At 39.1% G+C, this 16,960-nt stretch overlaps 1 protein-coding gene across 1 annotated transcript in view; it reads left to right on the forward strand.

Annotated features, from left to right (window-relative positions):
* Nucleotides 1-4,004: 4,004 nt before the first annotated feature.
* The window catches only part of LOC134680309 (gamma-1-syntrophin), a 38,728-nt gene continuing 25,772 nt past the window's right edge, over nucleotides 4,005-16,960 (forward strand). Inside the window, exons 1-9 of the mRNA XM_063539419.1 lie at nucleotides 4,005-4,484; nucleotides 8,274-8,417; nucleotides 8,785-8,944; nucleotides 10,265-10,390; nucleotides 11,275-11,390; nucleotides 12,110-12,248; nucleotides 12,482-12,552; nucleotides 12,824-12,940; nucleotides 16,697-16,855. Of these exons, the coding sequence (XP_063395489.1) occupies nucleotides 4,449-4,484; nucleotides 8,274-8,417; nucleotides 8,785-8,944; nucleotides 10,265-10,390; nucleotides 11,275-11,390; nucleotides 12,110-12,248; nucleotides 12,482-12,552; nucleotides 12,824-12,940; nucleotides 16,697-16,855 (1,068 nt within the window). The 5' untranslated portion in view covers nucleotides 4,005-4,448. The remainder of the gene's footprint in view (nucleotides 4,485-8,273; nucleotides 8,418-8,784; nucleotides 8,945-10,264; nucleotides 10,391-11,274; nucleotides 11,391-12,109; nucleotides 12,249-12,481; nucleotides 12,553-12,823; nucleotides 12,941-16,696; nucleotides 16,856-16,960) is intronic.

Here is a 16,960-nt window from a genome sequence, read left to right on the forward strand (position 1 = left end):
AGCCGCATTACAATTTTCTCACGACCTGATAAATAGGCTGCCGTAGGTACAGCCTATGTTTTTAAAATGCTCAAATCATAAGGGCTGCCGCGAGATTCATACCGAACAGTAAATATTTTGAAAACTAAGGGACAACGCCATCTCTCGAGGTATATCGTATGATACTTAGGCCCCGTGCATGAACTATAGGGGGCAGCATAGGAATCGTCAGATTTTTAAATGTGTCGTTTATGCTTCCGATGTAGCCCACAAGATGGCAGAACCTACTATGCACAAGGAAACGTACCGATGAGAACGGTAGATGGTAGCACTTGTTTTGGCAATGTACATGTGCACATATGTTTCCGATCCAGGCCACAAGATGGCAGCCCCTCCAACGCGCACGGTCCCTATATACCGTCGAAAATCAAAAGAACTCAGATTTAATAATGATAACGTGTTCCTTGTATCATGGTTTATAATAAAGCATCCATTTTGCAATAGAATGTCAACTTTAAGCTTCAATTTTTAGAGTTGACATCTTATTGAAAAATTAATGTGGGTTGACACATTATTGCTTAACAGCATCGTATTATGCTTTATTTATTATGCAATCGAAAAACCGTTGGTAATGTTTGCTACTTTTAAAAGATTCGCGTCATCAAATGTCGCGTAGTAATTTGTGAAATATTTGGCCTCTTTAAAGTTGGCAGACGTTGTTTTGTTGTTTGTAAATGGTAGTTTTTTACGAGATTACATTTACAAGATTAGGCACTTAAGGTTAAAAGGGAAAGGTTCATGATAATATAGTTGATTTCAAACTAATTAGGATTGAATTGCTCTTTCTTATTATTGAAATCTGCTATAAAATGATGATGATATTTTTAATTTATAGCATAGAGTAATATAAATAAAGAAAGAGTGGTAACTCCATACATCAGTTTTCTTACCAAAACGCGCGTTATTTCGTAGTCGACGTCTAGCGCCATGTAGCGGAACTATCAGTACCCCTACTCGATACCAGATGTCACAAGTGTAGCTACTGACGAAAAATGTACTATTAAAACAATTTACAACTAGTATTATAAGCAGAAGGGGTTGAAAAAGACTGCCAGTTAATCCGGTTATAATATTAGCGGAAAATTGTTGAGCATTAGAGTTTTCGTTCGCCGAGACATCTATTGTCAACTAGCAGTACTGATAAATTCCGCTACATGACGCTAGATGTCGACTACGAAATAAGGCGCGTTTTGGTAAGAAAACTGATGTATGGAGTTACCACTCTTTCTTTACTTATTATACTCTATGTTTATAGCTAAATTGTCTGTTTCTTTCTATTTACAAAATAGATAAAAACGGGTGATGTTTGTATATAAATTAACATGCTACCTTTAAAATGTTTTATGTGCATTTGTGACGGGTGTTACAGTAGACGTGGGAGCCAAATTCAGAAACAAAATTTAATACCAATTGAATGCCAATGCAAGATGAAATCAGTTCCACAAATTCATGCTATGTATTTGGCAGCTCCCAACTTGCAATGTCCCACACCACACCTACTAGGGTGGTCCCACACAGTCATGCACGGAGCAAATACGATATGTAAACGTGATTTTTGATACGTTAAGTTCATACGCGGTGCATTTAGTAATTAATGCTTAAATAATCTTTAGCTTACTCAAGCTGATATTGAAGACAACATAAAAATGGTACCTATAACAAATGCACATAAAATGTTTCTATCGAAAGATAAGTTAATTATAAAATGTATAATTGTAACGATAAATTATTGTAAACGGCTGTTCCAAACTGCAAAAGATACATATCATTATAATAGACTGCCAATATTTAAGTGATTCGTAATTCTTTTACTTATTGTTGATTAATATAGTCAAATAGCTATTAATTATACACTATTGTATAAAAATCTTTCTATATACATGTTGTGTAATATTAAAATTAAAAATATAATTAGTACCTATGATGAAAGGAAATAAAGATGTGTGTTGTGGTATATGGTGTTTTATTATTATACAAATACAAAACAAATACAAATAATTTCTAATAATTAATTTTTTTTTGTTTAATATTATGCGCCTCCAAGTATTACTTAAAACAAAAACCGGCCAAGTGCGAGTCGGACTCGGGTTTCCAGGGTTCCGTACATAAGTCCGACTCAAGCTTGACTGCACATCTCTAATAGGTTTATCCTGTCATGTATAGGTAAAGAACTATTCTGTGTATTTTTCAAAATTTTAGACCCTGTAGTTTCGGAGATAAAGGGGGGGGGGGGATGGTCATTTTTTGGCTCTTTTCTTAAATAACTTCGAACCTAGGTATGTAGATTAAAATTATAAAAAAAACATACCCATGTTTGGGTCACTAATTTAAGTGTACCAAAATTCAACTTAATTGGTCTAGTAGTTTCCGAGAAAATAGGCTGTGACAGACGGACAGACAGACGCACGAGTGATCCTATAAGGAGTACAAGGGTTCCGTTTTTTCCTTTTGAGGTACGGAACCCTAAAAGTATAATAATTCGTACCTATTAGGGTTCCGTACCCAAAGGGTAAAACGGGACCCTATTACTAAGACTTCGCTGTCCGTCCGTCCGTCCGTCCGTCCGTCTGTCACCAGGCTGTATCTCACGAACCGTGATAGCTAGACAGGTGAAATTTTCACAGATGATGTATTTCTGTTACCGCTATAACAACAAATACTAAAAACAGAATAAAATAAAGATTTAAATGGGGCTCCCATACAACAAACGTGATTTTTGACCAAAGTTAAGCAACGTCGGGAGGGGTCAGTACTTGGATGGGTGACCGTTTCTTTTTTGCTTTTTTTTGCGTTTTATTTTTTGCATTATGGTACGGAACCCTTCGTGCGCGAGTCCGACTCGCACTTGCCCGGTTTTTATCTCTAGATATTTCTTGAATTTGGCATCGTTTTATACGGGATGGAAATGCTTTAAAGGTAGGCCTAATTTTGCCACGCAATATTCATCAGGGCCCGAGCTCCAGAAACAGTGGGCCTACCGCGAACCACGTTCGACGTGTTGCCTCTCTGTCGCGCTTGTAAATTCTTAAGTAAGTGTGACACGTCGAACGTGGTTCGCGGTAGGCCCTCAGGGAGTTCAGGAAGGAGATGCAGCGATATTTGAGAAAATGTATATTGGTGCTTGGAGATTGTATAGGTGTCTACTGTAATATAGGACTGTTTATAAGACTCCAAGTTTTCGAACATTATACGGGGTTTAGCCATAATGATAATAAATTACTTATCAATAATATACTTTCCGTGTATTTACGACCATCGTCTAAGGTCCAAGGCGGAAAGTATTTTTTGGTACCGACAATATAGCTATTATACATGGGAATTACTTTCAATTGCACGATAGACTGATAAAGACAAGCAGTACAAGCACTTACTAGCTATGTGATGTGGTGAGGCCTATTAAGTTACGGGAAATGATAGCACCATCTAAGGCAGAACGCACTGCGATTATTTTCTAGCGGTTCCAGAACCGCAAAAAATGTAACAACGTACGACATGCTTTATAAGCGCTTGCACTTATAAGACTGAAACCGCAAGAAATTAATTGCAGTGCATTAGGCTAAAATGCAATCAGTGACATCTACCGGTCAGCGGCGTAAGCGCAACCATCACGAACAGCAGCGATGCTGCCAACTGTAACGCGAGACTAGCGACATCTGTCGGCGAGTAACGATGCTAATAGAGTGAGAGCGAGAAAGAGATATGCGGACCAGACCAAGGTCGCGGTACGGTACGCCCGTCTGTAAGTGCTTATGGTGCTTATACAATACATTTTTGAATTTTAAATGTTGAACAAATGTTGAATGTCCATCCATGGTCGGCCAAGTCTGACTTTGAAACCTTTGGAACATGAAAGCAAAATTGTTAGACCGTTAGTTGACATTACATGCTTGTGGTTAAGTAATTTTAAAAAACGCTTCAAGCGCGTTACATACATCACTATGCTCATGCTAGTGATACTAGTCTTGCTCGCTCCATCGCATTCGTATTGTAGAGTAGGGATTTCTATTTAATAATAGGTCATAATGATTGTTTTTACTAAGTAAACAATGTCTATCAGATCAACAACATCGTTAGCAAACACCTAGAGTAGATTAACGAGGATGTCTAAGTGGCAAATATTTAAAAAACCGTAATTTATGTGTTGTTTTGGTGCCAGTCACTTATATTGATTTATCGTAAGCCAGTGACCTGTTTTTCGTGTTATAAATGTGTTACTCGTAAATAATTAATGAAATCATTAGAAAAAGCCTCGAGGATCATTGAAGATGACTTTCTGACAATAATATCAACGTAAGTTAGATAAAGTAATGAGAGGAAGCTACGAACATGGGCACGGAATCAGAATTTTCTAAAAAGTGTTGAAAATTATCTAAATAATTGTTATTTTGTTATGGTGTTCTTGTTTTAACATGATGACGCCAATTGAAGAAAATAAAGATGACAAGGTAAGTCTTAATTATAACTTTTAACTTAATATTATATTTAAATGGGGTGAAATAAATTATAATTAAAAACATATACCTAGGTATTTTAAAAATCATGAATATTAATTAAAACCAAAAATTAAATAAAAACATAATTCAAATGTAATAATAGCAGTTACCACAAAGTATTTTAAAACTCTCAGTTTGTAATTATTTGTAAATAGGCAAAAGCAATCAATCAATGTGGTACAAAAAAGAGGCAGGTTAAGAAATTTAGATTTTCAGGCAGGCTTCAGATTAACATCATCTATAAGTGCAGATTTATATCCAAAATTTTAGAGCTTGTTCCCACTTGCCGGATGTTGAGCCCAGATTTTAATTGGATGTCCCAGTAGCAGAACATTTTATATGAAGCTGCTCACACTCGCCCAACATCAATTTTCTTTGCCACTGGGATATTCAATTAAAATCTGGGCCCGACATACGACAAATGGGAATGGGCTCCTTAGGCTTTAGTATAAAGTACTTCAAGATTTTTTTGAGACCCTTGTAGTAGGTATATTATAAATCTTTAAATTGTGAACATATGAAACTCAATTACTTTGATAGGGTAGATCCATATGGCCAGTTTTGAAGTGTACACTGGCTGCAAGTGTTCACTTTACAAAGCCAATATCTAAGAAATATCCAATTAGAATTTATGTTTGTTTCTCCTACATAAATGGCAAACTTCTACATATTTTACTGCTTATAAATTTCATGAAGTGTTATTTTAATACACTATACATTTTAGTATAGCCATTAATGTGCCTGTTATATTAATTAAAGAGTTCCATTGACTCCTCATAGATATCATTCTGGCAAAATCGAAAATTGAATTAAGAATCTATAAATTGAAAGTACAGATGTCAATTACAATGAAAAAATCAATGATAATCAACTCTGGCCAATGTGGGACTCGAACCCATATCCTTGGATTGCCGGTCCAATGTGTTACCATGGTTGTGATTGACATTTGTATTTACAATTTATAGATTTGTATTGTATTGTATTGTAAATTGTAAGATTTGTATTGTATTGAAAAATTTGTACCTAATTTCAATTATAATCAGGAACAAGAAAAAAAAAAGAAAAAAAATATAGATTGTAATAATGTGGTATGTCCCACAATAAAATAATAAAAATAAAAAATATAATTTGGATAAAAAAAAGTTGTGTAACAAGATAATGCTCGTAGCCCTAGATAAATCCCCAGGAGTGAGACCCATCGGCATCGGCGAATGTTTGCGTCGAATCTTATCAAAATGTATGATCTTAGCTACCGGCTCCGAAGTAACGGAAGCATGTGGCCAGTCACAACTCTGTAGTGGCCTCAGTAGCGGCATTGAAGGTGCAATACACGCAATGAATGACATCTTTCAAAATAATTGTCAACCTAACTCAAACTGGGGAATGCTTCTTGTTGATGCAAATAATGCATTTAATGCTGTCAATAGACAACTGGCTCTTTGGTAAGCAAGAATATATTGGCCACACTGCGCCCGGTTTCTGTATAATACATACAATGGTCACGCGGAACTGGTTATTCGCGATTCCGACATGAGACTATACAGCAGAGAAGGGGTAACTCAAGGAGACCCACTGGCCATGCCTCTGTATGCCCTTGCAACTCTGCCCATCATAAACAAAATGAAAGATGAAAATACCATACAATCTTGGTATGCAGACGATTCCTCAGCACAGGGTAGTCTAAAAAATCTACGAAATTGGTGGAACAATATAAATATGACAGGACCATCCTTTGGCTACTTTCCGCAAGCCAAAAAGACATTGCTCATAGTATCTGAATCTGACAAACAAATAGCTCATCAGATCTTCAAGGGTACTAATCTCACTATTGTCACCGGATCTCGCTTCCTGGGAAGCTACATTGGTGAAGGAAAAGAGGATTTCATAAAAAATAATGTAAATAAATTCGTCTCCACCGTTGAAAAAATATCTCTTATCTGCAAGGATTCTCCGCAAGCTGCCTACACTGCCCTCACCAAAGCAATTCAATTCAAATGGTCATACTTACTACGTGTCCTGAAAAACTCCCACGAATTCTTTGAACCACTAACACATGCCCTACGCACTATCTTCCTCCCAACGCTCTTTGGAAGTGACGTCTCCCCTATTGAAGCCGACCTATTCTCCCTACCTATAAATAAAGGCGGTTTGGCTATTAGCGACCCTTTTAATGCTACTAATTAAAAATGAAATTTCGAAAAAAAGCTGCACAGCTCTCACGGAAGCCCTTATCGAAAATAAAGAGATTGTTCTTTCAGATCACTATACATTCATAAAAGATGCTCGCAAAGATGGCCGCAAAGAAAAAGAAGACCTTGATAATAAACTTCTAGAATCTACCCTAGCAAAATTTACACCTAACAAAAAACGAGCAATCGAGAGATCCATCGCAGCCAAGATGAAAACGAAGGCCTCAAATTGGCTCTCGGTTATTCCAACAAAAAAAGATCACTTCGATCTATCCCCATACGAATTCAGAGATGCGCTGTCAATACGCTACCATAGAACACCAAACGCCATGCCGCAATCATGCGACGGCTGTGGCAACGGCAGCTTCAACATCGACCACGCGCTCTGCTGTAAAACTGGAGGCCTAATCACAAGGCGGCACAATGAGATTAGAGACTTATTCTGTGAACTTTGTCAACACGCGTGGGGCAACGTAACAAAAGAACCAATAATCTCGGAAAATGACTGCGGCCTACGTGCAGATCTATCTTCTCGTGGCGTTTGGGATGCGCAGAGGGAGGCGTTGTTTGATATCCGTGTCGTCGACACTGACGCTCCTTCTTACCTCTCACGACCCGTCACATCTGTACTAAAATCAGCTGAAGACGAAAAGCAGAGAAAATATTCCACGGCCTGTGAAATGCGACATGCAACGTTCACCCCACTTGTAACATCTGTTGACAGCGTCTATGCACCCCAAATGTCCTCCTTTATAAAACATATGGCAGAAACCATATCTCAACGGTGGAACCGTTCTCTAAGCACCATACTGGGCTGGCTGAGATGTAGGATCAGTATCGCCGTTATACGCGCCACCAGCATGTGTATCCGAGGCACACGCCACCGTTTTAAGTCGACCGCCAGGTGGCTTGGGTTCGACGACGGTGCCGCCCTTCCACACATCGATTGAAACCCCTTTTCTACCCTACCCACATATGTATTACCTAACCCTTTGCCTATGTATATACTTATGATTGTTTTAATGTAATAAATTTTTGTCCATATTAAAAAAGAAAAAATAAATAAATAAATAATGTATCTCCAGATAATGCTAATGGTTAATGGCATTGTCTGGTATTTTGTTATGAGAGAGACATTACTGTAAACTATTTTTCTTATCAAAGAAATATGTTAGCTATTGTTGTATAACAGTTAACACATTCTTATAACATTAGCTGCTCTCAGCCAAAAGTACCAAGACTACAATTTTTATTTGTCAGACAATGGATCCAAAATACAATAACATGAAGTCCTTTTCTAGGCTTGTGGGCAGCTAAATGTAAAAAATAAATGCATTCATCTTTGGGTCACTAACAAAAAAAAAAATTTTTAAATTAACTTTAATTATATATGTATGGATAGGTATCAAATTTCAACTCAATCAGTCCACTAGTCTCGAAGGAAATTGTAGCAACACAGACACACCCACAAATGGTAAGGGCTCCGTTTTAAAAAAAATGCTATTTTTTTTTAATAAATCACATTTAATAAACTAAGTGTCCATACTTTCAGATCCGTGTGGGCATGGTGCAAGTGTCGGACGGCAAGTCGCGGCCGCGGCCTGCGCGTCTCGTGCTCAGTATGGACGCAGTGACGGTGCAACGAGAAGTACCTGTTGTTGTTCCCGTGCGGGACAAGAATGTGCCTCATGCTAGGGTTAGTTCCTATTTATCTTCTGTATCTTATTGAATCCGCATATTCTGGCCGAAGACTATAAGAAATCAGGATTTGTGGAGTATGCGCCGATAACCTCCGATCGCCCAAGAAATGGCGGCCTCAGGGCGGGAAGCGAGCCCGCAAAGGCCCTGTGCACACCTGGAGGCGCAGTGTAGAGAACGCTGACAGCCGTAGGACTGAGCTGGAATGAGGCCATGGCGGTTGCTCAAGACAGGAAGGCGTGGAAGGATCTTGTGGTGGCCCTATGCACCTCTGGGTTTCCCTAGGACAGACAAGAACAACATCTTATTGAATGCTTGAATGAATAATTGCTTAAATGTTATTAAATAATCACTCTTATTTCCAGGAGCGTATGGTTCAAATAACCCGGCAGAAGGTTGGCGGCCTTGGACTTAGTATAAAGGGCGGAGCGGAACACAAGTTGCCGATCCTCATATCCAAGATATACAAGGACCAGGCGGCGGACCAAACAGGGCAGTTATTTGTTGGTGATGCAGTTATTAAAGGTGAGGATATTTTGTTTAACATTCCGTTTTTTGAGCAGAGGCTAAAGGCTCGTAGCGTCTGCTGGTAAGTCTAAGCTTACATACTCTAGTCTAGTCTAGCGCGCTTGAGATCATTCAGGTAATACGAGTACACCGCGGCTGCGTCACTAATAAAAACTCGTTAGTTTACCCTTGATTTTTGAGTCTCTTTCATCTGACTTTAGGCCGATTAGGACCCAGATGACGAACTAATACCTAATAATAATACGGTCAAGTTTTTTACAAACTACTCGCCGCACTTGTTAACTTGGCTGTCACAGTACATAAATTAGCCTGCAAATGTACCTAGAACGCTGAGAAAAAAAATTGTTTGTGAAACCTACCGATATCGTGAAACCGCGATTCTGTATTGAATTATATTCTAAAGAGCCACTAGAAGTTACTACATAATATTTCCATCAAAACGAGTCTGCTCCGCACTTTTGCTTGTTACAAGTTATGAATATTTTAAGCTTTTCCAATTTCAGCCTACTATTTTCCAATTCCAACTTTTTTAACAAGTTTAAACTGAGAAGCTCTCAGACTTTTCAAATGCAAATTGCCTCCTAGTTATATTGAATTAGGCAGGACGTCTGGTCTAATTGGGGGCAATCAAGCCCAGACAGACTTCTAATTGCTCAACTAGTATCTTGGCCAAATGAGGTCACAATAGTTTCGCAATTGTTTCTATACGAGATAGGAATTTTAAACATCTTTAAAAGAGACTGTTCTCGATTCAATTGCTTTTTTATTCACCCCCCAACTCCGCCATTCTCATTAATCGATGAGTGTGACTTGGCGAGCTGCCTAAAATCGGTTTTTATGTTTTTGCTTTAAATTTTGAAAGTATAAACTTAAACTAATGTGTGTCCTATTTATAATTACAGTAGCGACCAAAAGTATTTTGACAATGATAATAACTTTGGTATTGTATGAAACATATTAGTTTTTCCAAATGAATTTTTGATAATTTAATCAATGTCTTAAAAGCTTCTTGAAACATATTGAAAGAAGTTCGTTTGTCAAAATACTTTTGATCGCTACTGTATGAAATGAATTATGGGTATGATTATGAAAAAACAATTTTAAGTAGGTAGTAAGCTACCTAAAGCAGTTTGCTGCTTAAGTTTGCACTCCACTAAGTAAATGAAATAATGTAGGAAACAATATGGTCTTGCATGCAATACTACCGTGTACAATTTCCATTTATAAATGCATTTAGCCTGTGCCTGTATTCTATGTGCCTTTAATCGTTTTTTTACTGTAAATAAAATACTAAAGTATATTTTCCTTTTTATACAGTGAACGGCGAGTACATCACAGCCTGCTCACACGATGATGCGGTCACCATTCTAAGGAACGCGGGTGATATTGTCGTCTTGACGGTTAAGCACTACCGGGCAGCCACGCCTTTTCTACAGAAACAAGGTACTGCACTACCTCCGGACACTTTCGCCGTGATTATAGGGGTGGCAAGTACGCTACAGGTGGCCTAGCCAAGGTGACATCACTTGCGCTTCGCCATCGAATCGCTTAGTGTCTCTCTATCACTCTTTCATATTTAGTGTGACAGTGACATTTGCGTTTCGTTCGCTAAGGAGCGCGTTAGCAATTGGCATGTTGTCTACGGGGCCAGCTTGGTAACAGGAAGATGTGGCTATGTTATTATACTACAGGACGCAGGCCTCATTCATGCCTTGACGATCATTACCGACTGGTCGGCCTTTCAAGGTTCAGTAGTTTCAGTACACACTGTCTTGATGTGATACGTCCTTAACATTTATCGCTTTCACTGCCAGCGCTACGTTCATAGTCAATAACACGTTTTTTCAGCTTTTTGTTAAAAGGGCCTACGATCAGAGAATATGCGTCTCTCGGGTCACAGGCAGTCAATATCTTTGAATTTATGCCGCTGACGGCATGCCAGAAATATTGGCATAAAGACTTGGCATCAGCAGTGAGCTTTTACCCTTGAGTGGTAAATCTGAATTCCGACTACCTGCATGTATGTTTCTATGGGTGTTTACCCATAGGAACTCTCACTCGCTCACTGCTCTTGCCTCTGGTGTTCCTATCCTATGATGTATAAGTAAATAGCCGCGCCGCAGCCGTCATGTTGCCGCGGTAAATCCGAATGTCTCATAGGTACTTAACACTGCTTATGCCGCTGGCGTTCCTTTGACTGCCGCCCAAACGAAACCCTTTGACGGCAACCTCGGACAATGACTGATGGCGTTTTCAGAATCTAAAATTTCTACTGATTATTACTTCCCGCATTACTATTTGTACTCTATTATATCCGTAATTTCCAGCGGACGGTGCATCGGATACAGACAGCAGTACGGGCGACGAGCACCCGTCCCTGCACGGCAAACCCGTCGATGCCAATTGCAATGAGAAGGCTGAACAGACCAATGGCGGATGGCAGGTAATTATATGTTATATGCCTTTGCCCGTGACTTCGTCTGCATGGAATAAGTAGTACTTAATTAGAAAGAGTAAGTACAGTGCCTGGATAAAATCTAATGGCAATAATTGCTTACACCAATTAACAGGGAATGCTCAGTTTTCTCATTTTTTCACCCCTTTTCATCCTCTTTAGGGTTGAGTTCCGACATAAAATGTATCCTATGTCCTTTCCCGGGACTCAAACTATATGCCGTTCAGCGGTTTAAGCGTGAAGAGGTAACACACAGATAGACAGACAGACACACTTTCGCATTTATAATATTAGTATGGATATGCTTTGGTCCGTTGACAACAGTTGCTGTGTTACGTTTTATAGAAATATTAATGCAGCTGTTTTTTTTGTAAAATTTGACGCTTTACGCACCATACGATGTCTTCGATCTTTTACACTCTCATAGATCTTGAGCCTGAGTACTGATATTCCGTCTAAGACCTGTTATTTAGTCTTCTAACCATTTACAATCATGTATCACCGTTACAGCGTACGCAAAATTTTATTGTATGGGAAGTTCCACAGTTCACTACTGAGTGATGTTGATCAGTCTGGTAACTGTGGTTGGTGCAACTGGCCCTAAACATTGCTTGTACTAAACAATTTGTCACTGTTAAAATGTTCGTTTTTATCGAATAATTTTCTGCTAATAAAACCTGTCACTGACTGTCGTATAATCATTCCAGACGGCGTGGGGGGAGGAGGAGAGCTCCCGGCCCGGCAGCGCGGCAGGCTCGCTCCGCTCGCGGCCGTCGTCGGTGGCGTCCGACCGACTAGGGGCCGACCACACGCAGGGAGCTAAGGAGTGGAAAGACGTAGTTTCGGGTATGTGTTTGGGCACCAGTGTGAAAACCACCTAATCAAATCAAATCAAATATCATTTATTATCAGGCAACTAAGGCCCATAGATACATACCTTACAAACTAACATACATACAGTAGTAAAATCTTACAAGCTAAAAAGTTATTTCGGCGACACGGCGGCTAATACATACGTTAACCTTGACTATTGGAAATCGGTACCAATAAAGACTAATCATGATTGTTTTTGTTTTCAGTACCTTTAATGATGGGATATGTCACAAGATATGTCTTCGGAACGGACAAGCTGAGGCCGGGTGCTTTTGAAGTAAGAATGAATAAACTTTTTTAATATATTTTTAATAAAAATATTATGTACCATTAACAGCAGTCTAGTCTTCACGACAAGACTTAGTCAATGTTGATTATCTCTTGTACCATTCGAGGGTAACGTTAACGAACTTCTCGAGTGTGATAGACCTGATTTGGCCATCCAAAAAGCGACCTTGGAGTTTTAAATTTAGAGTTTTAAATGTTTTGCTGACCTGGTATCCAGTCCTTGAGATTCAAGGAATGAAGCCATCCACTTACATTGTCAGGTGCGCGGCGCCCGGCCACAGATGACGACGGGCGTCATACACGCGGAGGACCCCGCGGCGCTGTCGCAGTGGCTCAAGAGCATATCGGACAACATCGTCGGCCTCACCAATCTACAGGTATATGGACTTTCAGCTTTATCCTAATAACCATAAAGTGTATATTATCATGGTGTGGGGTTGAAAATTAATGTATACTTGTTCAAGCAAATCTTGTCAGTAGAAAAGGGCGGCAAATTTGAAAAATCGCGGGTTAGCAACACCACGTTTGAATGCTTCGCAAATCGCGTGTCATGTATATCTTATCTGTGGAACTATTTTGTTTACATTTCATCGTTGTTCGATGTACATTGCTGCTTTTTGTTCGTTTCCTAGGCATACCATAGTTTAGTTTGCTTTACATTGATACGTATATCCAGCTTGACAGACTAACTATATGTATATGTAATGTTCAGGCTAGAAGTGATTCACCTGTATTTAATTTACGTTACTTTTTATGACGGCCTTTTTTTACATTGCCGAGTCGTTGCATTAGTTGTTTTTAGAAAAAAAAAACTGCTGATCAGATGTATCAGTATATATCAGGCGTTATAACTTGCCGTTTCAAATTTTAAATATCTTCGAGTCGTATCGTAATCTTTTTCCTCGTTTTACCACATAGACAAGTGGCTGACTGAGTGCGATCGCGTTAATGCGTAATAATTATTTACAAAAAAAATAGGTTTTACATATGGCCCTTTAATTTTTCGACAGAGTTACGTAATGTGCTTATTATAGCACCGGTGTCGTAATGTAGCACCAGATGTACTGTAAAACGTTTTTTCTACTCGGGTACTTTTATCTGTCATTTACATAGTCACGAACGAACATATAAGGGCATACATTATTAACACTCCTTAAAAGTCTATAGTCTATTGCCCAAAAAAGCACTTGTGTCGTTTTAGAGACATTACGATACGGCAAGCTAGTGCGGGGTAGCAGGTGCCACATACCGGTACATTGCTACCAACGTGACAAACGATTGAATGCATACGGTTTTTATTAAAAAAGAAACAAATTTGTACTGAGTTTATTGCTACCAACATAATAAAAATACTTTTATACCCTACAGCACCACGACCCTGGTGCGGTGCGGTAGTGTGTAACGGCTTTAAAAAAAACATAACCATAGACATTACTCGTTTGTTTCTCGTTTCCCGCCTTTCCCGGTAATTTCTTGTTCTTTGAGTACTTTGCGTTACTATTTGTTTTGCGTTCATAAAAAGTGTTGAAAATGGACAAAGAGGATTACATTGTTTGTACACCTGAAGAAATATCCGCTGCAGCACAAGCAGCGACCGAAAATCTGTTGCCTAAGTACTAAATCTCAGCACCTATACGACAAATCTTATGAGAAGTGTATGGCGTGAAGATTGGAGCACAAAACTTCGTCATTCTCTGAAAACGTCTTTGGTGTATTTTCAAAGACTAATTGGAAGCACCGGATCAGATCTATCTTTTAAGCAAGGTTGGTATATGTTATAAAAATTTTTGATACACATTTATAGGGTACACAGTACAACGAGCTATATTTATGTACATTTTATATTTTTGCATTGAAACTGAATATTATTTAACTCTCCTTTTTCTTGTTACAGGTTGCAGTAATATTTGGTATAATGGGTGCTTGTCGCAGACAAGAGCTACATACATAATAGTAATACCTACTATACAAAATTTACATTGACATTTTCATAAATAAAATTTTGTTTATAATTTTTTGTATTTTATTTAATAATTGCCTACTCATAGAAAAAGCATTGTATGCAACGTTGTATAAGTAGTCAAAAAATGCTCATGGCGTATTTATTAACAATGTTCGCCTTCGGCTCACATTGTTACCCACGCCACTCACATTTTTTGACCCCTCTTATAAAACTGTTGCATAAAATACTACAATTACCTATTCCGATCTATGGGTCCAAGAGCATCATCAGGTCTCATGACCGTACATTTAAAGAAGTGTGTAAGCCAATAGGTAATATTACGCGAAACTTTGCGTAGAGGGCGTCACTAACTCAATCACATGCCGTGAAACACGACATACGAAAGTTCGGTTTCTTCCTCTCTATCACTCTTGCTTATTCGATCGATAGAGAGGCAGATAACGAAATTTCGATTTTCGCGTTTTGCGGTGGGCCACCTGTAAACAAACCGCCTTTGATAGTAAAAACTTGTCAAAAAACTGTTGTAAGGCCTAGTGTACGGATAGTTCATCTGAGTTGATATGATTATTGATGGTTGATTGCAATCTTGATGGAAAGACTGATTTCGGTATATGTATTTATTGAAAACTAAGGTATATGAGTACTAGGAGCACGTATAAACGTAAACTAATTCATAAATCGATGTATGGCGTAATCGCAACTACAGCAATTATTATAAAGTCATTATATTTAATGCTGACGCGAGAAATGTGCGATGCTTGCATTGTACACCTAGTATGTATAAGTTACTCTATGATTTACTAAACATAAGTGCTGCACTCTGGCAGACCATTGCAGTAATACTCCCTATTGCAACCCTATTACCACAGCTGAAAGCGCCTCTTTTTTTTTATTATGAATGGGCTTACTCATGGCCACAGACTAGCCGAGGCGTAGACGTGGGCTACGATGGAGCGAGCTCGCCCAGAAGGTGCCTGTTCACTCTTGATTTGAAGGGTTATAAGACCACGGAAATATAGACGCCGGCAAGGAATTCCATTACTTGGCAGTGCGCATAAGGAAAGTAGAAGCAAAGCGCTTCGTGCGAATTGGTGGAATATCTACCAAGTAAGGATGGAAACCGGCCGTGCGTCTAAAAGTCCGATGGTAGAATGGGGACGGTGGAATAAGCTCGTGTAGCTCTTGGGCACACTCCCCGAAGTGCAACCTATAGAATACCGACAGGCTGGCGACTTTCCGCCGATGGGCCAAAGACTGAAGCTTAGCCGTTAGCTTCTTGTCGCCAATCATCCTCCTGGCTCTGCGCTCCACTGAGTCCAAAGCGGCGAGTTGGTATTTAGCTGAAAGCGCCTCTACTAGAAATCAACGGGATCCTAGAAGGCTGGTTCATAACTGTGTTCCCAGGACAGCACTATATTCTAATCACTGTTTTGTTATGTGCATGAAACTTTTTAACAAACTACCAAAAACGTTAAGAGAACTACCTGTACATAGATTTAGAAATAAATTAATGAAGCTATTGACTGATAAATTGATAATAGTTATTTGTTTTACAAGGGGGCAAAGTTGTTGTTTAACCGCTCGTGGTAATATTGATACCCGAGCAAGCGAAAGATTCCAAAATTGATGGAATTCGAAAAATGGAATCTTGAGCGTTGCAAGGGTTTCAAAGCACGAGGGTTAAACATAATTTGCCCCCGAGTGAAACACAAAATTTTTCACCACACCAACTTGAAGCAAATATTAAATGTAAAATATCAAACAAAATCAAACCAAATCAAATCCAAATGAATATAATTAAATATTTATCATCCAAAATCATCATTTAAAAGTCAATCCTACCAGCAAACATAAGAAGACAACTCAAAATTTACATTTGATTACTTTGCCTCACATGTGAATAAAATGCAACTTTGCTATCAGTTTTCGAAGTGCAAAGTAAGCCTTTCCAAGCTGGTGTGGTGAAAAAGCTATTACAGTGTAAAAGATTTCCTCTCTGAAGATATACAGCCAGATTTGTAGTAGTTTTAAGATTTTTGCATGCTAGTACAACCTGTACAGTACAAATAGCAGAATAAGCAACCAATTGTAAATTACCACCTAAGACACTATTGTACCTACTTATTCTTTGCAAAGAAATACTTACTTACTATTATTTGTTCTGCCGTAGATGAAGCTGTTCAACCGGCAGCTGGCCGTGGGCGAGCGCATCGAGTACATGGGGTGGGTGCACGAGGGCGTGCTGTGCGGCGCGCAGCCGTGGCAGACCTACCGGCCCAAGTTCCTGCTGCTCAAGGGCACCGACGTCATGCTGTTCGATGTTCCCCCGGTAAGGAACACACGATGGAAAGACTCGGAACGATTAATTGCATATATGGACCGTGCGCGTTGGGGGGTCTGCCATCTTGTGGCCTGAATCGGAAACATATGTGCA

This window comes from Cydia fagiglandana, chromosome 3, assembly GCF_963556715.1.
Source record: "Cydia fagiglandana chromosome 3, ilCydFagi1.1, whole genome shotgun sequence".
Lineage (NCBI taxonomy): Eukaryota > Metazoa > Arthropoda > Insecta > Lepidoptera > Tortricidae > Cydia > Cydia fagiglandana.